The sequence below is a fragment of the Gigantopelta aegis genome, chromosome 9 (genome assembly GCF_016097555.1).
Source record: "Gigantopelta aegis isolate Gae_Host chromosome 9, Gae_host_genome, whole genome shotgun sequence".
Classification (NCBI taxonomy): Eukaryota; Metazoa; Mollusca; class Gastropoda; order Neomphalida; family Peltospiridae; genus Gigantopelta; species Gigantopelta aegis.
Window position 1 is genome coordinate 5,835,119 of NC_054707.1, and position 27,475 is coordinate 5,862,593.

Genomic DNA, 27,475 nt, shown 5'->3' on the forward strand with positions numbered 1-27,475 from the left:
TAGCAATTGTATCGTATGTAAAACGAAATCTCTTTATGAGCTTGCCACCTTTGTTGAATACAATAATCTTTGTTTTTTTATCAACGGATGTAGCCGCAACATGCAGTATATAGTGATTGTTTATCAAGAGTAGTAGCCATAACATGCAGTGTATAGTGATTGTTTATTAATAGTAGTAGCCGTAGCATGCGGTATAAAGTGATAGTTTATCAACAGTAATGGCCGTGACAAGCAGTATATTGTAATTGTTTATCAATAGTAATGGCAGTAATACGCAGTATAAAGCGATTGTTTATCAACAAAAGTAGCGGTAACATGCGCTGTTTCCTTCGGCAAAGTACCAGATGAGAACGCATGTCGCTGGGACGAGAAGTAGAATTCCACAGGCGATGGCGATGATGGACAAACGTTTGGACGAACCAGCCAGCTGGATTCCGATCACTGGGTCATCTCTCGCTGCCGCCCGTCTCGCCTGGAAAAAAAAGAAGTGAAACAAATTAACTTAACAGAAAAGACTACATGCAAATTAAAATCCAAACGCTATTTGCGTGTCCACATATCAGTACACGTCCACCCGGGGATTCGCCTCTTACATCGCCAGTGAAGGAAAGTTTGTTTTGTTTAACGCACATTGATTTATTTATCATCGGCTATTGAATTTCAAACATTTTCGTATTTTTGACATAGTCTTAGAGAGAAAACCCGTTACATATTTTTTTTTTTTTCAACAGTAGTAAAGGATATTTTATATGCAACATCTCATGAATAGTAGAATAGGACATATCATGGCCTTTGATATATCAGTCGTGGTGCACTGGGTAGAACGAGAAATGGGCCCATCGACGGGAATCGATCCTAGATCGACTCCTCATCATTATCATTGGGCAACATCCTGCCCTGTCAGTGATCTGCCAAACGTTGTATCAGGTGAGATTGCGTATTTTAGACTTTTTTCTTCTTTTTTTGAGCGGTGGCCAAATAGTTTAAAGTCCGAATCTGACGCTAACTACACGCAGCAGTCTGTGACGTCCTTAGCTTCGAAGTTTATCAAGCTGGTGATTTTTACAGTTCGTTACTACACGCAGCGGTCTGTCACGTCCTATAGCTTCGAAGTTTATCAAGCTGGTGATCTTTACAGTTCGTTACTACACGCAGCGGTCTGTCACGTCCTATAGCTTCGAAGTTTATCAAGCTGGTGATCTTTACAGTTCGTTACTACACGCAGCGGTCTGTCACGTCCTTTAGATTCGAAGTTTATCAAGCTGGTGATCTTTACAGTTCGTTACTACACGCAGCGGTCTGTCACGTCCTTTAGCTTCGAAGTTTATCAAGCTGGTGATCTTTACAGTTCGTTACTACACGCAGCGGTCTGTCACGTCCTATAGCTTCGAAGTTTATCAAGCTGGTGATCTTTACAGTTCGTTACTACACGCAGCGGTCTGTCACGTCCTTTAGATTCGAAGTTTATCAAGCTGGTGATCTTTACAGTTCGTTACTACACGCAGCGGTCTGTCACGTCCTTTAGCTTCGAAGTTTATCAAGCTGGTGATCTTTACAGTTCGTTACTACACGCAGCGGTCTGTCACGTCCTTTAGATTCGACGTTTATCAAGCTGGTGATCTTTACAGTTCGTTACTACACGCAGCGGTCTGTCACGTCCTTTAGATTCGAAGTTTATCAAGCTGGTGATCTTTACAGTTCGTTACTACACGCAGCGGTCTGTCACGTCCTTTAGCTTCGACGTTTATCAAGCTGGTGATCTTTACAGTTCGTTACTACACGCAGCGGTCTGTCATCTTTACAGTCCGTTATTATTAAAAGGAGATCCAAGTGTTGGAATTTAACTCTACAATGAATAATATAAAAACGCATATGTAAAAGCATTGCGTTTTAACTCGACATCTACTTGCCTAACTTTGCTTAAAAATTGCAATTTAAATAATAATAGGCATATCAGTCGCTACCCTTTATTTTGGCACACTGCGTGTATTTGTTAAAAGGGCAAGACTTTGGGACTGCTATGCATATTCAGCGATATTTAATGCACATTATTGCTACCAATCGCATCTGGGGCCTATTTCACAAAACATCGTAAATTTACGTCTGCGACTGGCAGTTATACCGGCCATACATTTACACGCGTTGGGCATCTATTTCACGCAGAAAATTACATCATTACAGAAGATCAAGTATTTTAAGGACATAAGAAAATGACATACGTGTACTTTTAACTATACACCACGACTGGCATATCAAAAGCCGTGGTATGTAATACCCTGTCTGTGCGATTGTGCATATAAAACATCCCTTGCTGCTAATCGAAAAAGAGTAGCCCATGAAGTGGCGACAGCGGGTTTCCTCTCTCAATATCTGTGTGGTCTTTAACCATATGTCTGATGCCATATAACCGTAAAATAAAATGTCTTGAGTGCTTCGTTAAATAAAACATTTCCTTCCTTCCTTCTTTTAACTATATTTGTTGTACTATAATAATAAGTGCAAAACTAGGATGGCAATGTTTTGTGAAATTGGGCCCTGGTCTGACCTGACCTGACCTGACCTCAGAAAAGAAATTGAAAACTGATCTTACTTCCAATCTCACCTTGGTCTCGGTTAATAGATCTGACCTGAGCCAACGTGCTCCCATAGTATATATCGTTTTAAATGGGTGAATAGTGATTATTCTAAATATGAAATAATTTTTTAAAATACTAACATCTTGTGCCCGTAGAATGGCGAAAATTCCCAGCGGCAAGCAGCAAAAGATTGTGGCAAATATGGCGAGTCTCGTGTAGTCGGGGACGGGAACATTTATCGTTATCGCGTTAGGATAGGGTTGTGTGACCTGCAAGAGAACATGTTATAAAATACTAATAGTCATGTTACTATTTTCATCGTCATCATCATCACAACTATCATCATTATCATCATCATCATCATCGTCGTCGTAGTCGTCGTTATCATAATTATCATCACAACTATCATTATCATCATCATCGTCATCACAATTATTATCATCATCATCACAACTATCACCATCATCACAACTATCACCATCATCACAACTGTAATAACCATCATCATCACAACTATCATTATTATCATCACAACTATCATCATCATCAAAGCTATCACCATTTTCTTCATCATCATTATCACTGATTAAATGTTGAAACAATAATTATCTTAAAACAACTTTTTGCTTTTTGGGAGAGAGACAGACAGATACAGAAAGAGATAGGAGAACATAGGATAGGAACATTGCGAGCAGACTGGCCAGACACTTGACTCGCTGACGACAACAATACTACGGCACTGGTTATATTACAACCTCACTAGATTAAAGTCCCGGGCCCTCTGCGTACACGACAGCTATCTAACTTACCACCACGTACTCATTCTGAGCAGAGTAGCTCTGAGCAGCGTAGGCAGGGTAGGTCATAGGTGGGTTTCTTCTCATTGCCGTCTCTCCTTGCTTATCGTAAGAGGGCGGAGCATCGGAAGGAATTGGCCCTGTAATTAGTCACAAGAATTGTTAAAGGTGCGTTATCCAGCTTTTGGTCTCCAATATCTTCAGACATTTTAAAAAGATTTTTTCAATAAAGAGCGTTTAGACCGTCACACTTCTCGCCGTTATGCAATGTTCATATAGCTAAAACGTACTGCAACTACCGTCCCGCCCTAGAATTGGCTTCTGGCGAGGTCAGAGACCATGTCCGTGGTGGGCGTGCCTGAACCCTCGTGGATATGGGCACGTAAATAGAGTTCCCATTCCCATATTGCAACTAATATGACCATAGTTATTAATAGTAATACTGATACATTTCACAGCAAAATTAGTAAAAGTTAACAAATAATTATGGCGGGAAGCCGCCATTTTGCAATTTTGTGATAGCGATTTTAATTCTGTAAATCCTCATCAAAGGCTTGGGTGTATAAAATTAATTAACTTGGGACAGATAATCCGTTAATCCCTTGTAGCACGTTATCAAAGTATACAGCGTTAAGGGTTTAAAATAAAATTCTTAACACGTGACCTCGACCTATAGCTTTGTGTATAGTAACTAACACGCTAATTATCTACCACACCTGTTGTTGTCTAGTACATTACCTACTTGGTTATACGACTACTCTATTCAACAACGAGCAGTTCACTCTATTAAAATAAAGATTTAAAAAATCTGAGACCACGCCCCCCCCCCCCCCCCCCCCGTACACTGGAGATTACCTCTCTCTCTCTCTCTCTCTCTCTCTCTCTCTCTCTCTCTCTCTCTGTCTGTCTGTCTCTCTCTCTCTCTCTCTCTCTCTCTCTCTCTCTCTCTCTCTCTCTCTCTCTCTCTCTCTCTCTCTCTCTCTCTCTCTCTCTCTCTCTCTCTCTCTCTCTCTCTCTCTCTCTCTCTCTCTCTCTCTCTCTCTCTCTCTCAATCCAGATATCATTCCTGTGGGCCGGGTGAGTGGTGTTTTCAAGGTCTATACAAATAACAACACCTATTATCGACGTGGTTGATATCATGCATGGATTGCAGGCCACCCCTATTTTTCAAGTGGTAAATATCCTATTTGATTCAAACTACACGTCTCTTCTCTATGCTCTAGAGTGGAAACTTTCATAATTCGTTTACACATCACTCATAGGATCGTGTTAGTTTTGCGGAGGGGGCTGGAGGGGATCGCTCACTGCCAGCCTTTTAAAATACTTTAATTGATTGAAACGACACTAGCCTCCAACCTAAGTTGTATGACAAAGGGCACGGCTTTAACATTCCAACAGTCAATGTTCTCTTTTTGTCGAGCAATATATATTCCTCTTTTGCGGTGTCTACATATTACAACATCTGACATATTACAACATCTGACATATTACAGAGCTAGCTCATTGTATGCCAATTTAAAAACAAAGCCAATATCATTCTTGGAACAGAAGACGCGTTAAAACTATCTAAACGTTTTATAGCAGACGTTTAGAGGCAATTTGCAGATATGACGCATCACTGACTAAGGTCATATCATCTGCTACATACTTTTTCATCTTTTTGGTTAAGACTGTGCACGTATTTCTCTTCATTAAAAATGAAACAATCCACTTGATAACTGTAGACTACTAATGCAGGTAGCTCGAGTGTTGTCTATTGTTATTCTGTTTTAAATATATCAATATACGAGTTCTTGTATATATGGCCTTATGGCCTTACATACAATAAAATAATTGAATTGAATTGAATTGAATATAGCATAACGCTAGAAGACACTCGAGCTATAATGATGGGTACCACCAGTTGGGCAGGAAATGCTTTTATATCATCAATAGGGGTTTTGTTGTTATTGTTTTGTTTTTTAACTTTGTTGGGGTTTTAGGGGGCTGTTTTGTGTGTGTGTGTGTTTTGTGGTGTTTGTTGTTGTTGTTTGTTTTTGGTTTGTTTTTTGTTTTTAGTTTATTTCCTTCCTACACATCCATGTGATAGATCTCCCGTTCAATTTATGTGTTGGAGATCATTTTGGAGACTTGTGATTGGTTGCTCCACGCTGAGCACCTGGTCGTTACAGCCATACCGTCCAATCAAATAAAAAAAAGTATGATCGAAATTGAATGCTTTCTGACGTATAAGTAAACATGAAATTGATTACACTATGACGCGTAAGTTAATTATAAACGCAAGTGCCATAAATAAGCTATACTTCGAAAAGACGATTAAATTTGTTTTAAACCTGTTTGTTAAAGATACACACGAATCAGAAAATTACATTTGTTCCCATTACATACTTTTTAAAACAACTATTTCTAAGAAAATGGTATCTAACAGAAAAACGTGTAGTATACTCTATATAAAAAACTCATTCTAAGATAAATGGTATATAACAGCCACTCGTGTAGTATACTCTTTACAAAAACTCATTTTAAGATACATGGTATGTAACAGCCACTCGTGTAGTATACTCTATATAAACAACTCATTCTAAGATAAATGGTATATAACAGCCACTCGTATAGTATACTCTATATAAACAACTTATTTTAAGATACATGGTATGTAACAGCCACCCGTACAGTATACTCTATATAAACATCTCATTCTAAGATAAATGGTATTTAACAGCCACTCGTGTAGTATACTCTATACAAACAACTCATTCTAAGATAAATGGTATGTAACAGCCACTCGTGCAGTATACTCTATACAAACAACTCATTCTAAGATAAATGGTATGTAACAGCCACTCGTGCAGTATACTCTATATAAACAACTCATTCTAAGATAAATGGTATGTAACAGCCACTCGTGTGGTATACTCTATATAAGCAACTCATTCTAAGATAAATGGTATGTAACAGCCACTCGTGTAGTATACTCTATATAAACAACTCATTCTAAGATTAAACAACTCATTCTAAGATAAATGGTATGTAACGGCCACTCGTGTAGTATACTCTATATAAACAACTCATTCTAAGATAAATGGTATGTAACGGCCACTCGTGTAGTATACTCTATATTAACAACTCATTCTAAGATAAATGGTATGTAACAGCCAAACCGGCCTCGGTGGCGCAGTGGTTAAGCCATCGGACTACAGGCTGGTAGGTACAGGGTTTGCAGCCCTGTACCGGCTCCCACCCAGAGTGAGTTCTTAAGGGCTCAATGGGTAGGTGTAAGGCCACTACACCCTCTTCTCTCTCACTAACCTCTAACCAACTAACAACTAACCCACTGTCCTGGACAGACAGCCCAGATAGCTGAGGTGTGTGCCCAGGACAGCGTGCTTGAACCTGAATTGGATATAAGCACGAAAATAAGTTGAAATGAATGAAATGTAACAGCCACTCATGTAGTATACTATATATAAACAACTCATTCTAAGATTAAACAACTCATTCTAAGATAAATGGTATGTAACGGCCACTCGTGTAGTATACTCTATATAAACAACTCATTCTAAGATAAATGGTATCTAACAGCCACTCGTGTAGTATACTCTATATAAACATCTCATTTTAAGATAAATGGTATCTAACGGCCACTCGTGCAGTATACTCTATATAAACAACTCATTCTAAGATAAATGGTATGTAACGGCCACTCGTGTAGTATACTCTATATAAACAACTCATTCTAAGATAAATGGTATGTAACGGCCACTCGTGTAGTATACTCTATATTAACAACTCATTCTAAGATAAATGGTATGTAACAGCCAAACCGGCCTCGGTGGCGCAGTGGTTAAGCCATCGGACTATAGGCTGGTAGGTACATGGTTCGTAGCCCGGTACCGGCTCCAACCCAGAGTGAGTTCTTAAGGACACAATGGGTAGGTGTAAGGCCACTACACCCTCTTCTCTCTCACTAACCTCTAACCAATTAACAACTAACCCACTGTCCTGGACAGACAGCCCAGATAGCTGAGGTGTGTGCCCAGGACAGCGTGCTTAAACCTTAATTGGATATAAGCACGAAAATAAGTTGAAATGAATGAAATGTAACAGCCACTCATGTAGTATACTATATATAAACAACTCATTCTAAGATAAATGGTATGTAACGGCACTCGTGTAGTATACTCTATATAAACAACTCATTCTAAGATAAATGGTATCTAACAGCCACTCGTGCAGTATACTCTATATAAACAACTCATTCTAAGATAAATGGTATGTAACGGCCACTCGTGTAGTATACTCTATATAAACAACTAATTCTAAGATAAATGGTATGTAACGGCCATTCGTGTAGTATACTCTATATAAACATCTCATTCTAAGATAAATGGTATCTAACGGTCACTCGTGTAGTATACTCTATATAAACAACTCATTTTAAGATACATGGTATGTAACAGCCACTCGTGCAGTATACTCTATATAAACAACTCATTCTAAGATAAATGGTATCTAACAGCCACTCGTGTAGTATACTCTATATAAACAACTCATTTTAAGATAAATGGTATCTAACAGCCACTCGTACAGTATACTCTATATAAACAACTCATTCTAAGATAAATGGTATCTAACAGCCACTCGTGTAGTATACTCTATATAAACAACTCATTTTAAGATACATGGTATGTAACAGCGTAGTATACTCATGAAAGAGTGATTGCAACCAAAATCCACATCTAGAGTTTCAAGATGTTTACACTCGTGTAACTGACATTCAATCCCACATTCCATCCTTGTACTTAAACTTCTCCTGGTATATGTTAATGACGACTATGATACATTCATAAACTATTCTATATAGAATGGAACCCACCACCATCCATCTACCCACCCATTTAAAAAAAGTAATAATAATTTTAAAATATAAAAAACCAGCCATCAACCTTATCGCTCACTATTTGATGATCTGCAATTTGCTTCCAACATATTTCAAAGAATATAAAGGGATTTAACGGGGGACGTGTTGGCTTTGTGTCAATATTCACCTCCAAAACGAATGGCCGTGTTTGCTTATCAGACCTGTAATAGAGGTATTTCACATTCCACTGCGCATGTGCCCGTTGCGGAGTTACTCGAGGACGCAAACCGCGAGATTTCGCGAGATCTCGCCAAAATAGACCTATCTGCAAATTGGGGGGCAAAAGCAATGGGAGGCCACGACCATTGTTCAATTATTAACTGTTCCAACCGCATATGTCCGGGAAATTCGTTATCCTTCCATCGATATCCAGCCAATGGATATCGGAAACGATTGTGGGTAATCGTTTCACGTAGAAAACGATTTTAATGTTACTCTAAGTACGAGGGTTTGTTCGGCACATTTTGTAGGAGGGAAGCCAGTGAACGCATAAGGGACCAAAACCTTACCGGTTCTGTACAGGACGTTCCTACACAGGGCGGTCTAGTATACTTAGATATGGTGGAAAACACATTAACAGTAAAGAAAATAAATATATATTTTGTATATAAAGAAAATATATGTATATTTCGGATTATACTCAATAAAATATATAACGTGTGCGTGTGTAAATATATAAAAAAATATATGTAGTCAGAACAGCTCTGTACAGAACGTTCCTATACAGGGCGGTTTAGTATTCTCTACTTAGATATGGTAGTAAACAGTAAATAAAATAAAATAAATATCTATTTTGTATATACAGAAAATATATGTATATTTCGGACAATACTCAACAGAATATATATATATATATGAACTTTTAATGTTATTATTACTCAGTATGTTTCAAATTTAATTATAAGTATTGTCTGTTATTACTTTACGTCAATCTAGGTATGAACAAAAAAATCATCCGCAAACTTATGTGAGAACGGCTTCGCCGATTCACAAAATTTACGGATGATTTATTTTGTTCATACCCCGATGAACGTAAAAGAAATAACAGACACTCCTTAAATAATAATAATAATAATGATATATAAATATATATAGAGTGATGACGGCTCTGTACAGGACGTTCCTACACAGGTCCGTCTAGTATTTTATATACTTAGATATGGTGGAAAACACATTAACAGTAAAGAAAATAAATATATTTTGTATAATACTCAATGCGTTCATGTTGACACTGTATAAAAACGTGTGTATGGGTAAACAGAACGGCACCTACCTTCAACCCCCCCCCCCCCCAAATCCCCCTTTTTTAAATTCCCACTTTATGGATATACATGTAACAGCATAAAAATCTCTTCTTTTTTTTAACTTTTCCCAATTAGATAGACACTAAGAAAAATGCAACAAAACACCTTCTGATATATATATATATATATATATATATATATATATATATATATATATATATACAGTCAAACCTGTCCTAGCGGCCACCTGTATTCAGCGGTCACTTGCCTTAAGCGGCCACTTTTTTCCTCCCAAACGATATATAATGTAAATGCACCTGTAATAAGCGGTCACCTGTCTAACGCGGCCAGCGGCCACCTAAATCTGATCCCAAATCGCTAAAATACCTGAATTAAGCGGCCACAGTAAAGTTTTACTCTTATATAAAAGGGATATTTTAACAACAGCGATAGGTGCAGCAAATAACCGATCTTCACACCTTCAGGAATAATAGTACCCATTCAGTCCCGACATCTCCACTGTGTATCAATTAAGGAAGTATGAATCTGACATGCATCTAATTGCCTCTGGGCAGGCTACGCTTGACATTTGTAGATTCACTTACTATAACAATACATCGCATGAAGTCGGAATTAAATAATTAAATGGAAAAAGAAAACAAACTTGTGGAAAACGGTTAATTTAATATATTCTATTTGCATTATTTTTGAAGGAGACAACATGTCAAAAGTTGATTTATAGTCAACTATGAAGCACACATCCGTTAATTAGCAGTACAGACGGTAAAACAAGAAACAACAACAAATGTTTTAAAGACTATATATGTGGCAACCTGTACCGCTTAAGACAGGTTTGACTGTATATATATATATATATATATATATATATATATATATATATATATATATGTGTGTGTGTGTGTGTGTATGTTTATATATATATACTCTCTCTCTCTCTCTCTCTCTCTCTCTCTCTCTCTCTCTCTCTCTCTCTCTCTCTCTCTCTCTCTCTCTCTCTCTCTCAAATATATATATCGATCGATGCCATAACCTGTCGATGCCATAACCTATGGAATCTGTCAAATGTTTTGTTTATACATTTTACGAGATAGTCTTTTAATCTGGCGTTATCAAAACCCTCGGATACAAGTCGCAGAGACTTTGTCCAAGTTGTTGCACTGCTTTTTAATTTGAACCATTCCGCTGTAAATTTCAGCGGACCGTTTTCTACGGCCATTATACCATCTAATTCGAAATATGTACATGTTAGTTGTCAAAGTTTAAAAGTCTCCTACGAAGCTACTCAAGTCGCCCATAACAACCTGTCTGTCACGCCCCCCAATTTGTAAATAGACTAGTTTCAGTCTATTTTATCAAGGGACGTTACTCTTCGCGCGCATGCGCAATAGGAATGTGAAATACCTCTATTCAGCAAGCCCTTTTTTTTATAAACGTTTGTAAACTGTTTTGACTGGTACCCGAAGTGGTAATTCGGTTTACAGTGTATCATAAACTTCAGTCTAGTGGACGGTAGCTACAAATATCTGGCTTTCATTTTTAATTTGACTTATTTTCGTGCTTATGTCCAATTAAGGTTCAAGCACGCTGTCCTGGGCACACACCTCAGCTATTTAGGCTGTCTGTCCAGAGCAGTGGATTAGTTGTTAGTGGTTAGTGAGAATGAAGAGGGCGTAGTGGTCTTACACGTATCCACCGAGTGGTGAAAACGGGTGGGAGCCGGTCCCAGCGTTATATCCGATGGCTTAACCACGACACCACCGAGGCCGGTATGCGCGACTGAACTTACCTTTGGTTTCTAGCGAGAACTACCTGACAACCTTCCTAAACAGATTCGGACAAGTTTTACAATATTTTATATATACTGCTAGATCTGACGTTTAATTTATGTCAATGGATCTGTTAAATTTCCATCATGATTGTATATAATATTATCTTCAATGTTTTCCTTTCCTAATGGCCTAATCTCTTAACATGTTGGCGTTGTTTTAATCCCGTTTTCTCAAACCGGATATTTTCCATAGATACGGCGTGAGTTGGTTACAAAGGTAATACCCATATCGGATCACCCTCAGTTTATTAGCATAAACAAACACACACACACACATATATATATTGTAATGGTCACACCTTAGGTTTCCATTACGTTTTAATTAATTCTATTCTAGTGCAAATACGAGGCAGGTAACTTTGGTTCCAAAGTGCAGTTTACGAAGTACAACTGTCGAAACAACAGAACATTGCTGTGTATATTCATTGTGACTGTGGCAAACGTTTTACTATTTGATAAAATAGCTATATAGTGATGATTAGTAGTACCTACAGATTTATTTCGCTAAGTTTCTAGGACACAATAACTTATTATTTCAATGGAATCGCCATAGTTTATTTGTATTTACTTCCTGGTTTTTAAGGACGCCGCCATGTTTACTTGAAGATGTGTTAGGACAGGTCAAGGCTACGCCAGACGAAATGGTTATAGATATAATTTATGAACCTTGTTCTTCGGCGGGAATATAGCTGAATGACATAATTACATAATTTAATGTTCATATTTAATATCAGTTACGTGTTAACATTTATCAAACTTGTTTTGAACGTTAGACTGTATTGTCGTCAACTGTAGATTTGTGCTTACAGTTGCATCGTTACGTTAGACCATCCCTTAGTCTTTCACGTTGACTTACTGGTGCAGATTATTACGTAATATAGGGAGGTAGGGAGCCAAATACTTTATTGTGTGAGTTTTAATGCAGTTACAACACAACTGAACCAGTTATTTTACAAACATTATCGGTTTACACCGTTTTGTTAGATAGGGTTGGTACTTACCTTTCGAGACGTCAGGTTGCAAGCGGTCGCATTTTGGGTTGGCGGGATGCATTTGATAATTCTAGATCAAGTACACATTTATTAGACAAACTGGTGGTACCAAACTATACAACAACATTATGGGAAAATGTTGTAATGGCCAACCCGAAATATAATGATGATTTAACTACGAAAATAGCATTTTAGTAAGTCAAGTTAGTCAACATAACGTCAAACGGGTTGCACCACGTTGGCAAATCCTGTATTTTGATTAGACAAATGATGTCACGTGGTACGTATATAAAAGCAAGCGACATCATTAATGACGTTACTATGTGGCAGGGCCGGGACAAAGTCAGTTGCCAGACCAGAACCAAACAGTGACTTGGAAACAAAATAAAGCCAGAAATAAAGAACCAATTCCATCAGAGTACGTAGAGCACAACAGTAACGTTATAGTCCATTTAAAGAACATAGCCAATATTTTCCAATGTAATTTACAGCTTACTCCCCTGTCTACAATTAAAGGTGCATTATCGTAAACTTGACATTTTACTATAAGGCATTGAGAAAGGTAATTACTTCGAGTTATCAACGGGAAATTAACTGGATTAGCCTCTTATCAAGTTATCTGCTGTGATCCGATTTTTAAGCTGGCATTTACTCTATTGATAGTCTACGTAGTTTATGAGTGTTATTAGTTTTATTCGAGTTGGAACACACAGCCTCCTGTACACAAGATTGACTACCAAGACCGTATATTAATAAATTATAATTGTTTTTATTTCAACAACACTATCTTTTTATTTGTTGAGTTGCCTATATTAGTGTAATTTTTATAAGTACAAGCGAGCATTGGGTCAACACAGATAGAGAAGAAACCTGCCGTGGGCCACTACAAATGGTGTCAGAAGTGGGATACTTAAAACAAAACAGTGATCAATCCAGCGTCTACAGTACTGTAATAACCACTTGATTGACCAACATAGAAGAAGTGCCGTCACCAGATCCAGAAGTATTTTTCCATATCACCCAAGATACTACAGACAGGGGTCACGGGGATCTAAATTGTGAAGAACAGGGACAAATGGATGATACTGTTCCCTTAGAAGTAGCCCAGTCACCACAATATGGCACAGTAAAATATTTTAGATCACACCCTGGTATCCATAGAGGAGCAAGTTTGGCAACACAAAGCAATGAATTCAGTTCATTTACCGTTCGTCCAGAATCTTATGATGGAACTACAGATTGGGATGAGTATTTATCTCATTTCAACAACTGTGCTGAATGGGAGCATGGTTACCTCAGCAGAAACTGATGATACTATCAGCTAGCCTCAGGGGTGCAGCCCGCACATTCTTCATTGGAATGACAGCCCAAGAGAGGAATTCCTTTACCAAAGATCAAAGATTTGGTAGTTCAAGGCAACAGAACACAAGGTTATCACGGTTAGAAGTGAGATAGCGAGATTCAAAAGAATCAGTGGCCGATTTTGCAGATGATATACGTCGGATGACAAGACGAGCTTATCCTGATTTGGATGACAGAGCACAAGAAGCCATTGCCTTAAACCAACTGTATAAAGCTGTGATCATGGTTGCCGTACAGTTAGTGATGCAGTAGAGATTATTGAGAGATATGAAACCCTTGTCCTTAATTCAAAGGAAAGGAAGAAATCGTCCATTAGAGCAGCTGTTTCCACACCTGTAAGTCAAGAAAACTGGCTCAGGAATCAACATCCTAACGAATCATTACACGACGACATGTTAAAAAAAGATAGACCATGGTCCTTGAAAAAGACTTGTTTTGTTTGCCAATCTGAGTATTATTACATGAACAGGTGTCCTATTTACAAGAGGTACATAGACCAGATGGCAAGAGAATCACAATATACAAGTAGCGAACACACTGACTTGAATAGTTAGGGAAACTCCAACCTGTCTGCCTAGAGGGCCAGAGGAAGACAGGTCTGTCAAGGCCCAAACCAGGTATGAGAGTTGGCCTTGCAGGAGATCCAGCCAATATATGGAATAATGGATTATATATATAGGGAATTGTAAATAAGGTTTCAACGAGTTTCCTTGTTGATAGTGGATCGACAACGACATTGATATCCTATGCCATTTTTAAGAAGATTGAACAACATGATACCATAGAATTTAAGCCATGGTCGACAAGCATCCAAGGTGTGGATGGTGCCGAGCTGGAGACACAGGGGTATACAACTCTGACCATACTGTTTAATGATCAGTGTTTTGAACATCCAGCTGTTGTTTGTGACATCTCGTTAGATGCCATCTTGGGTCACGATTTTCTTTTACAGCAGGTTAACTCACTTGACTATAAACGTTTGAGACTCAACACCAGTGGTTCCAGTATCCAGTGTTGGATAGGTGGCAAAGCAGAGATGATTTCCAGAGTGGAGGTTATAGCAACCACAGTTATTCCACCGAGTCATGGACTCTGGCTTCCAGTAAGAATACCACAAGTGGAGAAACTAGCCAAATCTGTATTTCTTCAAGGTAAAGATGTATTTATTCCAGAAAGCATCATATACCCTCACAAGGAAAGTGTCAAAGTCAATGTGATCAGCTATAGTTCAAATGAGGTCACTCTTCACCCCAATATGAACATAGCCACTGTGGAGTCGATCAACATGACTTCTGACGATGAAGAAATGAGATGTGCTTCTTGCCACTTAAACGTTTCGAAACCAGCAACAGAACACATTCCTGATCATCTAGAACAGCTCTTTAAGAGTAGTTTAGAACACCTGTCTTCATCTGAGTGTGAAGTCTTTGCAGAACTCCTGATCAAGTACCAAGCAGTTTTTTCAACAAACTCAGCAGACCTAGGTCAAACAAACAGAGTTCAACACAAAATCAATACTGGTACAGCTTATCCAATTTGCCAGTCACCAAGGAGACAACCCCCAGGAAAACGTCACATTGAAAAAGAAGAAGTACAGAAAATGTTGGACAACAACAACATAGAGCCATCTGACAGTGCATGGTCATCTCATGTGTTTCTGGTGAAAAAGAAAAATGGTTCATACCGATTTTGTGTTGATTACAGACGACTAAATTAAGTGACCATCAAAGATTCCTATCCATTACCAAGAACCGACGATTGCCTAGATGCTCTAGCAAAGTGCAAGTGGTTCAGCATTATGGATCTAAACTCAGGATTTTGGCAAATAGGTGTCGCTGAACAGGGCAGAGATAAAATTGGTTTTGCCACAAGTCGTGGTCTCTATCAATTTCGAGTGATGCCATTTGGATTAGCAAATGTCCTGCTACGTTTGAGCGACTTATGGAAAATGTCCTTCGTGGTTTGCAGTGGGAAGAGTGCCTCCTGCTTGTTGATGGCATTATAGTGGGAGCCGCTGATGTGGCAGAAACTGTGCAAAGATTAGAACACGTTTTCCAAAGACTACTGGATGCTAATCTTAAGCTCAAGCCAAACACGTGTACGTTCTTTCAGAAGAAAGTGAAATTCCTGGGTCATATCGTGTCTGAAAATGGTATTGAAACAGACCCAAAAAATATTTCAGCAGTAAGAAATTGGCCTGTACCAAGAAACTCCAAAGATGTTAGAAGTTTCCTTGGACTATGTTCTTACTACAGGAGATTCATCCTCCATTTTGCTGAGACAGCAAGACCTCTCCACAGGTTGACTGATAAGGCAACAAAGTTCGTCTGGACAACTGAGAGTAATGAAGCTTTTGAGAAACTGAAATACGTTCTGACCATAGCACCTATTCTTTCATGCCCTTTGCCAAATCACCAGTTTATCCTAGATAGTGATACGGCTGTTGGTGCAGTCCTGTCACAAAAAGATGGGGATGTTGAGCATGTCGTTGCTTATATGAGCAAGGCACTTAGTAAACCAGAACAAAATTATCGTGTCACACGCAAGGAACTATTAGCAGTTGTTGCAGCCCTTAAACATTTTCACAGTTACCTGTATGAACAGGACGTTCTCCTACTTATAGATAATGCAGCTGTAAGCTGGATGAGAAACCTCAAGAACCTAGAGGACAAGTTGCTCGTTGGCTCCAGGAATTGGGCACTTACAATCTGAACGTAATCCATCGAGCTGGGAGAAAACATACAAATGCTGATGCTTTGTCTAGGAATCCCTGTAAGGCATGCAAGTGACAAGAGAATATCCAGAACAGTCATTTGGATAGTGAAGATGAAGATAGCAACCCAGCATTATCAAATGTTTCTCAACCTTCAACAGGTCCAGTTAGAGTGCTAGCCACGCAACAGAAATCTCAGTCCAATCAGTCCACACCACACATCGTCCTAGAAGGCCTGGATCTTCCAACTGTAAGACTAAAACAGTTGGAGGATAGATCTGTTGAGCCCATCTTAATTGCAGTAGAGAAAGGAAAACGTCCAGAAAGGGAGGAAATATCACCATGCACAACAACCATAAAGATCCTTTGGAGACAATGGGACCGACTGGAAGTCCATTCTGGAGTGCTATACAGGAAATGGATTGATGAGAGTACAAGCACACTTCAGATGGTCATACCAGAGAAACTTAAGGCAGATGTGTTAAAATACCATCATGATATACCATCTGGTGGACATTTGGACAGAGAAAATCTCTGAAAAAGATTCAAACAACATTTTACTGGCCAGGAATGAAGAAAGATGTTGAGATACACTGTCAACTCTGTGATCATTGTACTGCAAGAAAACAGTCCAGTAAATCATTGAAGGCACCTTTGGGACAGTACCATGTTGGGGTGCCAATGGAGCGTGTAGACATGGACATACTTGGACCATTACCAAAGTCAAGAAGAGGCAATCGGTACATACTTATAATAGTTGACTGTTTCACCAGGTGGACTGAAGCAGTAGCCATCCCTGATCAAGAAGCCAAGGCCGTTGCCAAAGCCTTTGTGGATAATTTTGTTTGCAGGTTTGGTTCTCCTTTACAATTACATACAGATCAAGGAAAAAACTTTGAAACTCAACTTTTTCAAGATGTGTGTAAGCTGTTGGGAATTAACAAGACTCACACCACTGGGATGAGACCCCAATCCAATGGCAATGAAAATATTTTTTTAACAAGACACTGGGTGCTATGCTGACAATGTATTGTGAGAAAGACCAGCGATCCTGGGATGACTATTTACCACAAGTCATGCTGGCTTACAGAGCATCACCATATTCTACCACAGGCAATAGTCCAAATAAAATGTTTTTTGGAAGAGAAGTCTTTCTCCCTATGCATGCCATGATTGAACAACCTGAAGATATGAGAAATCTAATGGATGTCAATACTTACCTTTTGAATCTAGAAAATAACCTGAACAAGATCATTGAAAGAAGGGCACTCTGTTTGGCTACATACTCCTGTAAGAAAGCTAGGTATTTGTCAAAAGTTCACGTCAGGCTGGAAGGGACCTTACCTTGTTGTCATGAGGATAGATGATCTTATATACCGTGTCAAGAAGTCACTGGAACAACCTGCCAAAGCTTTCCACATAGACCGCCTGTTACCTTATGGAGGATGCAGTCTTCCAATGTGGATTATAAAGCAACAGTTGGTCAGGAAGAACAGTTTATAAATCAGGACATTTTCATGACTATTGTTCATATTTTGTTGTTGTTGTTGTTGGGTAATAGTTTGTTGAAGTTCAAGTTTCCCAGTCTCGAGAGGAACCTATAGCAGAGTCTGAGATTTTAAAGAAGCAACACAGTGAATAAAGATAGCTTTATTACAGGTACCTTAATTTATAAAACTATAATTGTGATTGAGATATCTGCTTTGATGTAAACCTACAATGACACCGAGGATGATAGAAAGACAAAATTGATAACTGCTGGTGGATCAGATGAAGTAAATCTTTGAAGATCAGGATGGTACACATGATAGTTCTTTGACCTCCTTGTGAATGAAGGATGGAAAGTCTGCAATGAAAACAAGAGATGAGTTGTAGCTGCAGCGAGAGTTAGGAAGCTTCCGAAGATGTTTTCAGCAGGACTAGGACTGATCACCCTAGGGTCTTCTGAACCGAATCTTTTCTCTTTTCTTCACTGTTGAGTTGTACAGATGGAAATCTACAGTAGTCAGTAGTTAGTATTAATAACTATAGATTCCAAACCCGAGTGTGTGTAGCTATCCCTCTTTGCCAGCATTGGGTTACAGTAGATAAGCGGTGCTATAGTAAACATGAAAATCCACTTACCTTTCAAACAACATTGATGGAGATAATACCTGTTTCATAAACATGTGTTAAGAGACAGACTTTGTGATGTCTGGAAATACCTATATTGAAATATGGGGAGTAGAACAAGTTGCATATGGTTTACCAAGTTCCATTAATCACGGTGTTTCATGCCTGATAAATTTGAATTAACATTTCTCAGGAAGATCACATTTTATCATTACACACATACACACACACACACACATACACACACACACACACATAGAGAGACATACATACATGTTATATACATACATGAATGCACGCACGCACAAAAACACATATATACATACATACATACACACATAAATACATACATACATACATACACACACACACACACACACACACACACATACATACATGCATGCATACATACATACATACATACATACATACATACATATATACATACACATACATACAGACAATATATAGATTTTCATACATCAATATATAGATTTTCATACATCAATATATACATACATACATACATACATACATACATACATACATACATAAATACATAGTTTTAAAACATTCCTGGGCCAGTGCGTTCATTCATTCTTAAATACATGCACATAAACAGACAGACACACTGACATATAGACAGACATACATACACAGTCACAGACACATATTTATACACTTGTATAATTTCACCATACGTGGCTGTACCCCAACTAGCAAACAGAAATGATTATAATTTACTATACCACGAAATTTAATATACAACACGTAAAAACAAAAGAAAACAAAAACATAACACATCACAACACAACACAACACCACACCACACCACACATCACAGCATCATATCACACCATAACACAACATAACACATAAAAGAACAATACAGCAAATAACCAAACAAATAAACAAACAACTCAAATAAACGAAAACAAACAAACAACGAAACTCCAAATAAAATTAAAAAATTAAAAAATAATAAAACACAAATGAACCCAACTAAACAACAACAAAACACCTCCTAAATCCATGTGATAAATTTTAGAACAGATCCAACTACCTGGAAATGTTTTCTCCTAATGTGCTATAGTCCTGTTCAATTGTTAAGACCCGAAACTGCATTTAAACACAGAGATTTTTTTATTATTGTTTTGTTTGGGTTTTTTGGGGGGTAAAATGGAAATAAGTCACCTTCGTGCATTTTAGATGATGAATTGTATATAAAACTTGTTGGAGTTTGGGTTTGTTTTCATGCAAATGTAAAACAAAACAAGGATTGAATAGGAATTAAACGTAACATTTGTAAAAAACTTAGGGTCATCCCTGAGTTTGCTGCAATTTTTAAGATGTTATCGACTAACAGAGACTTTTTAACGTTTGTAATTACATATTAAATATATTTTTGTGCATAAAATATTAGTGGCTGTATATTAAACATGTTTTTGGTCATTCCAATATTTGTACTAGGTTAAATTTCATTTTATTTCTTAAAATATATTTTTTGTATGTACAAAGTTATTTGAAGACAAAATCCAGTTTGGGCTTCTTACAAACATTAAGACGACCAGAAACACATTGAATATACAGACACTGATATTCTAAACAAGAAACTATATTTAATATGTAAGTTTAATCGTATAAATATTTTATTAGTCGGAAACATTTCGCTATGTTTACATTTATTTGTTATAAACAGCTACAAATTGATCGATCACACAACTAATTATTTGAATAAATAACTCTGTAATGTTGTGTAATGCAAGGCTCAGACTACCAACTGCCAGCAGAAAGTTGGCCAATTTTCTACTGGCAGTTGGTAGTTGAAGCCTAGCATAATATGCATGCACGAAGTGTAAACAGAGTCGCGTTCAATACGACTAGCTTCTTAAAGGTGCTATGTCAAAGTTGCAATAATTGAGGCTCTTTGAAACACAAAGTTTATACTTTCAGCTATATGCCTATAAAAATAATTCCATAGGAAATTTTTTTTATTTTAGAGGGGGAGGACACATTCAACACACTTTTTCATATTCTTTTGCAGACAACTGAAAAACAAACAAAGATGGTGACCATGCTACATTTAGCCACAATTAATTGGATATAAGCCGAAAAATATGGTTTAAAATATAAATGAAATTTGTTTAATTGAAACATGTTCTAAACATATTGAAAACAATATTGTACGTATTACAATTTGACGATGTTGAAGTAACAACAACAAAAACGTTATTTTAGCCCATCCGTTTAAAATAACTTGTAACAACAAAAATTTGTAAAGATCACTGTCTTAAAAGTTTGGGGGTTTACACAAAGTTTTTTTTTTTTTTTGTTGTTTTTTTTGGGGGGGAGGGGGGGGGGGGTTTGTCTGGATTTTGATTCCATACAAATTTAAACAATATTTTGTGAAATTCTTTCTGAAATGTTTCCGATGGATTTGGTAATGTTAGAAGTAAATAACTAAGCTTAGATATTAACAGGGATTTTATTATAGCCATTCTTCCAAGTGGCGTTAACAGCCTTCTCGTCCATATATTTATAATTTGTTTAATTTCAAATAGTTTAGAATTAAAATCGAGTTTGGTCATTTTATTTAAGTCGGTACTAAAATTAATTCCAAGTGCTTTAAATGAAGGAGGATTCCATTTTAGATTACGATTTTGTAAATAACTATTCCCAAGACAGCCAATACAAATTACCTCTGATTTATCATAATTAATATTGAGTCCTGATAATTCAGAAAATACATTCACGGTATTTATTGTTTCTTGAAAAGACGTCTTACTACCATCAAGTATAAAACCAGTATCATCAGCATATTGTGAAATTATTTTCTTATTTTACAAACAAGTCCTGCAAGAATTTCTATACAGAGAATACCGCTCGTGGATCACCTTGCCTACAGCTTCTATATATGTAATACATTTCCATTAACTATACCACTTGATTTTATATTTTGGTAAAAAATATTTAATAAATTCAGCGTTTAATATCTGCTCCAAATCCAAAATAATCCAGGGTTTTATATGACCATAAAATGGAGTTTAATCCTTTTTCAAAATTATATATATATATATATATATATATATATATATATATATATATATATATATATATATATATATATATATACATGTAAAACGAATATATCTGTATTTGTATCTGTATCTATATATGTAGATTTTGTATCTCTGTTTCTCTCTATTTTTATCGATATTTCTATGTATATACATCTCTATCTGTATGGTTAATGAATGTATCATTTACATGTACGGTTAATGAATGTATCATGTGCATGTACGGTTAATGAAACATTTACATGTACGGTTAATGAATGTATCATGTACATGTACGGTTAATGAATGTATCATGTACATGTACGGTTAATGAATATATCATGTGCATGTACGGTTAATGAAACATTTACATGTACGGTTAATGAATGTATCATGTACATGTACGGTTAATGAATGTATCATGTACATGTACGGTTAATGAATGTATCATGTACATGTACGGTTAATGAATGTATCATGTGCATGTACGGTTAATGAATGTATCATGTACATGTACTGTTAATGAATGTATCATGTACATGTACTGTTAATGAATGTATCATGTACATGTACGGTTAATGAATGTATCATGTACATGTACTGTTAATGAATGTATCATGTGCATGTACGGTTAATGAATGTATCATGTACATGTACGGTTAATGAATGTATCATGTACATGTACGGTTAATGAATGTATCATGTACATGTACGGTTAATGAATGTATCATGTACATGTACTGTTAATGAATGTATCATTTACATGTACGGTTAATGAAACATGTACATGTACGGTTAATGAATGTATCATGTGCATGTACGGTTAATGAAACATTTACATGTACGGTTAATGAATGTATCATGTACATGTACGGTTAATGAATGTATCATGTACATGTACGGTTAATGAATGTATCATGTACATGTACGGTTAATGAATGTATCATGTGCATGTACGGTTAATGAAACATTTACATGAACGGTTAATGAATGTATCATGTACATGTACGGTTAATGAATGTATCATGTACATGTACTGTTAATGAATGTATCATTTACATGTACGGTTAATGAAACATGTACATGTACGGTTAATGAATGTATCATGTACATGTACGGTTAATGAATGTATCATGTACATGTACGGTTAATGAATGTATCATTTACATGTACGGTTAATGAATGTATCATGTACATGTACTGTTAATGAATGTATCATGTACATGTACGGTTAATGAATGTATCATGTACATGTACGGTTAATGAATGTATCATGTGCATGTACGGTTAATGAATGTATCATGTACATGTACGGTTAATGAATGTATCATGTACATGTACTGTTAATGAATGTATCATGTACATGTACGGTTAATGAATGTATCATGTACATGTACGGTTAATGAATGTATCATGTGCATGTACGGTTAATGAAACATTTACATGTACGGTTAATGAATGTATCATGTACATGTACGGTTAATGAATGTATCATGTACATGTACTGTTAATGAATGTATCATTTACATGTACGGTTAATGAAACATGTACATGTACGGTTAATGAATGTATCATGTACATGTACGGTTAATGAATGTATCATGTACATGTACTGTTAATGAATGTATCATGTACATGTACGGTTAATGAATGTATCATGTACATGTACTGTTAATGAATGTATCATGTACATGTACGGTTAATGAATGTATCATGTACATGTACGGTTAATGAATGTATCATGTACATGTACTGTTAATGAATGTATCATGTACATGTACTGTTAATGAATGTATCATGTACATGTACGGTTAATGAATGTAACATGTACATGTACGGTTAATGAATGTATCATGTACATGTACGGTTAATGAATGTATCATGTACATGTACGGTTAATGAATGTATCATGTACATGTACGGTTAATGAATGTATCATTTACATGTACGGTTAATGAATGTATCATGTACATGTACTGTTAATGAATGTATCATGTACATGTACTGTTAATGAATGTATCGTTTATGTTGAGGCCACATTCACTTTGTTCGCCTTTTAACCTTACGTCTGATTACACTGTTTTCCGTTACTGGACTTTGTTCTGGATAACTTAAAATTGCGTTTGTATGTGCAATGTTGTTAATCCATAATGCCTACATGTAGGGCAATCCTATAGATCTTCAAAGGCAGCTGAAAGACGGAACTTGATCACCGTAACATAGAATTAAATACATCCAAAATCAATGTAATTATGCATGCACTTTGGTCGTATATGCCACATACAACTTTATTATGAAATAAAATTGTATCTACAGATACAAATTACATGTTGGAAACTTTGCTTCGATAAAAAAAACCTTCAAAATAGATATTTGTTTTTCAAGACAATTCACCAAAACATGTTTATTATTATAATTATGGTGCACATAAAATAGAAAACCATACAAACATTAATGTTATTGCAATTCCTATGTATATATACAGACACGATTTCTGTCTGTTGCCAAATGGTTCGTTGCATGCGGTATTAACTTTTTTTCCATATTAGACCGGGCTTTCACGACAAAAGTCATATTATCTTTAGGATTCAAGCACATAAAAATATTGACATAATGTATGCTCTATTGTACTTCGCATTTGTAATTTCTATCACAAACCGATAACAAAGAATGCATATGGGTCGTATTTGGCACATACGACCTATGTCGGATATAATTATATAACGAACTGTATTTAAAAAGGGTGTATCTACCACATATGACCAGTCGTGTTTGTTGTGTATTTGGACTGTAGGGTCCAGTGGTGGTTGTTTACGGTGTTCTGTAAAAAACACTAGGTCATGCATACTGAGCATGCGTAGTAAAACGTTAATAAAAAGTACATGATACCGGTCATTATGGGAATTCGTGTTATTTTGTCAAATTTGACATAGAGCTTGACACAGGGTCAGCAGTGTCGGTTATTGTTGAGAAAGTGTTTCGTAAGACATGAAAACCACAGATGTGTGTTTAAAAACATATTCTGGAGAAAAACTGAAACCAGTCGGAGTTGTCAGTGTACAAGTGAAATATGATAAACAGTGTAAGCAATTAAACCTCTATGTCGTTCCAAAGGCAGATATAACCTTATTTGGCCGAGACTGGCTGAAACACATCACTTTGGACTGGTTGTCAATTAAAATGTTGCAAGTCGCAAAATTGTCAATTGTCAAATGACAAACACGGTGTGAAGTCAGATGTAGACCGCATTGTAAATAGATACAAGACGGTTTTTCAAAGTTCATGAAAGCAAGATCTGTTCCATATGTCATTAAACCAAAGGTGGAGGCAGAAATTGACAAGTTGGTAAATGACGGTATACTAAAAAAAAAGTCAACTACAGCCAGTGGGCTAAACCTGCCGTGCCTGTCATAAAACAGGACGGATCAGTCAGATTGTGTGGTGACTTTAAAGTGAATGTTAACCCAGTTTTAGAAGTGGATCCGTATCCTTTGCCACGCATTGAGGATATATTCGCATCACTAGCTGGAGGTGAACGCTTTTCAAAGTTGGATTTACGTCAGGCTTATTTGCAGATGGAAGTTAGTGAAGAGTCACGTGACTTATTGACCATCAACACAGAGAAGGGGCTGTACCGCTTTAACGTTTTAGTGTACGGAATAGCATCAGCACCAGCAATATGGCAGTGCGCTATGGACACGGTACTTCAAATGTATCATTGACGATATGATCATTACGGGTGGTTCAGATGAAGAGCATCTTCAAAACTTGGAAAATGCTTTGAAATGCTTAGAGGAATACAATTTGCGGATCAAGCTTGACAAGGAAGGGTTACATAAAACTCAGGACAAAATTGAGGCAGTGATAAACGCACCCAAACCAGAGAATGTGTCTCAGTTACGAACATTTCTACTAAAACCGATTTCTTGAAGATTTGTCGACAGTGCTTCGCCAACTATATGAACTTCTTCAATGAAATAGAAAATGGATATGGAGTGCACAGTGAAGAGGCATTTCGTAAAGTCAAAGATTTGATAACTTCACCGAAAGTGTTAACACACTACAATCCAAGCTTGCCTATTCGTCTTGCATGTGATGCATCACCAGTTGGATTGGGAGCAGTTCTATCACATGTAATAGATGACGACACGGAGAGGTCAAATGTCTATGCTTCTCGAACTTTAACAAAAGCAGAAAAAACTATTCCCAGATTGACACAGAAGCTCTTGCACTTATCTGGGATGTGAAAAGATTTCATATCTACCGTTTGGGAAGGGAGTTCACTCTTTGAACTGATCACCAGCCTCTGGTATCCATATTTCACCCAAGGAAAGGAATTCCAATGACTACAGCTGCACGGCTGCAGAGATATGCATTATTTCTAGCAGGTCATAACTACCAGATTGAATATAAAAATACTAAAAAGCATGGGCATGCTGATTGTCTTTCACGTCTACCTGTTGACAATAGTGAAGAAGAGAATATCAATCAGAGTTTTGATCCTGTTGAGGTGCTACACATTCACAATTTGAGACATTACCAGTTACTCATTCACTCATACGGCGTGAGACCAGAAAGATCCAGTGTTATCAAAAGTTTACAACATGGTTATGACTGGATGGCCTGAGAAATCATCTGATCCAGATTTTGATCCATATTTCCACCACAGAACCGAATTAACAGTACATCAGGGATGTCTACTGTGGGGCATGAGAGTCATCATATTCCAATCGCTACGAAAGAAAATCCCGGATGAGCTTCATGACGGACACATTGGTGGTGTTAAAATGAAAGCACTGGCACGAAGCTATGTATGGTGGCCAGGTATTGAGACAAATATTGAAACATTGGCAAAAAGATGTATTGGTTGTCAAGAGGTCAAGAATGCACCCTCTAAAGCACCTATACACCCCTGGAAATGGCCTACAAAGCCGTGGGAGATAATTCATGTTGATTTCGCAGGGCCTTTCTTGGGATCAATGTTCTTCATCTTTGTAGATGCGCATTCGAAATGGCCAGAAGTGATTAAAATGAATCAAACCACTTCAGCAAAGACAGTGGAAGTTCTTCATACCATTTTTGTTCGAAATGGATTGCCAAACCAATTAGTAAGTGATAATGGTCCACAGCATATTACATCAGCTCCGTATCACCCCAGTACTAATGGACTTGCCGAACGATTTGTTCAGTCATTCAAGATGGCTATACGCTCTAGTAAACAATATGGTGGTTCAGTGTAAAAGACGTTAGCGAACTTTCTAATTGCATATCGCAGTGCACCTCAAACAACTACAGGTGAAAGACCAGCAAAACTCTTGTTGGTCATAATCTCCAAACTCGACTCGACTTGATAAGACCAGATTTGCAGCAACTTGTAAAGTCGAAACAGAGGATTATGCAGGAATCTAGACCTACACGAAGCCGAACTTTCATTGAAGGACAGAATGTTATCACCAGAGATTATCGCGGCACAAATAAGTGGATACCTGGAACAATCGAAAGTCGAACAGGACCAGTTTCATATAGGGTGGAAGTTGCACCAGGAGTATTCTGGCGACGTCATGTAGATCAGGTTCGAGATTCATATGCAACGCCTAAACCATTCGTTCCAGTACCATCATTTTCTACTTTGGTGACAAGTTCTACAACGAACAAGTTGCAGTAGGAGAAAACATCAGTGGGCAGAATTCTGACTCTATTTTGAAAACTCCTGTTTTGAATGAACACAGAACACAGAACACAGTTCAACTGTTCAAACAGGTCGGGTGTATCCAAGACGGAAAACACATTCGCCACAGAGATTTCAAGATTATGTTTGTTCATTGTTAGGTGGTAACCATGCTGTTATAAGGG

General features: G+C 37.2%; 1 protein-coding gene across 1 annotated transcript in view; it reads right to left on the minus strand.

Annotated features, from left to right (window-relative positions):
• LOC121381419 overlaps positions 1-27,475 on the minus strand; it is a 28,276-nt gene continuing 801 nt past the window's right edge. Inside the window, exons 2-4 of the mRNA XM_041510728.1 lie at positions 3,386-3,513; positions 2,717-2,845; positions 1-472 (exon numbers count right to left, since the gene is read on the minus strand). Coding sequence (XP_041366662.1) covers positions 296-472; positions 2,717-2,845; positions 3,386-3,513 — 434 coding nt within the window. The 3' untranslated portion in view covers positions 1-295. The remainder of the gene's footprint in view (positions 473-2,716; positions 2,846-3,385; positions 3,514-27,475) is intronic.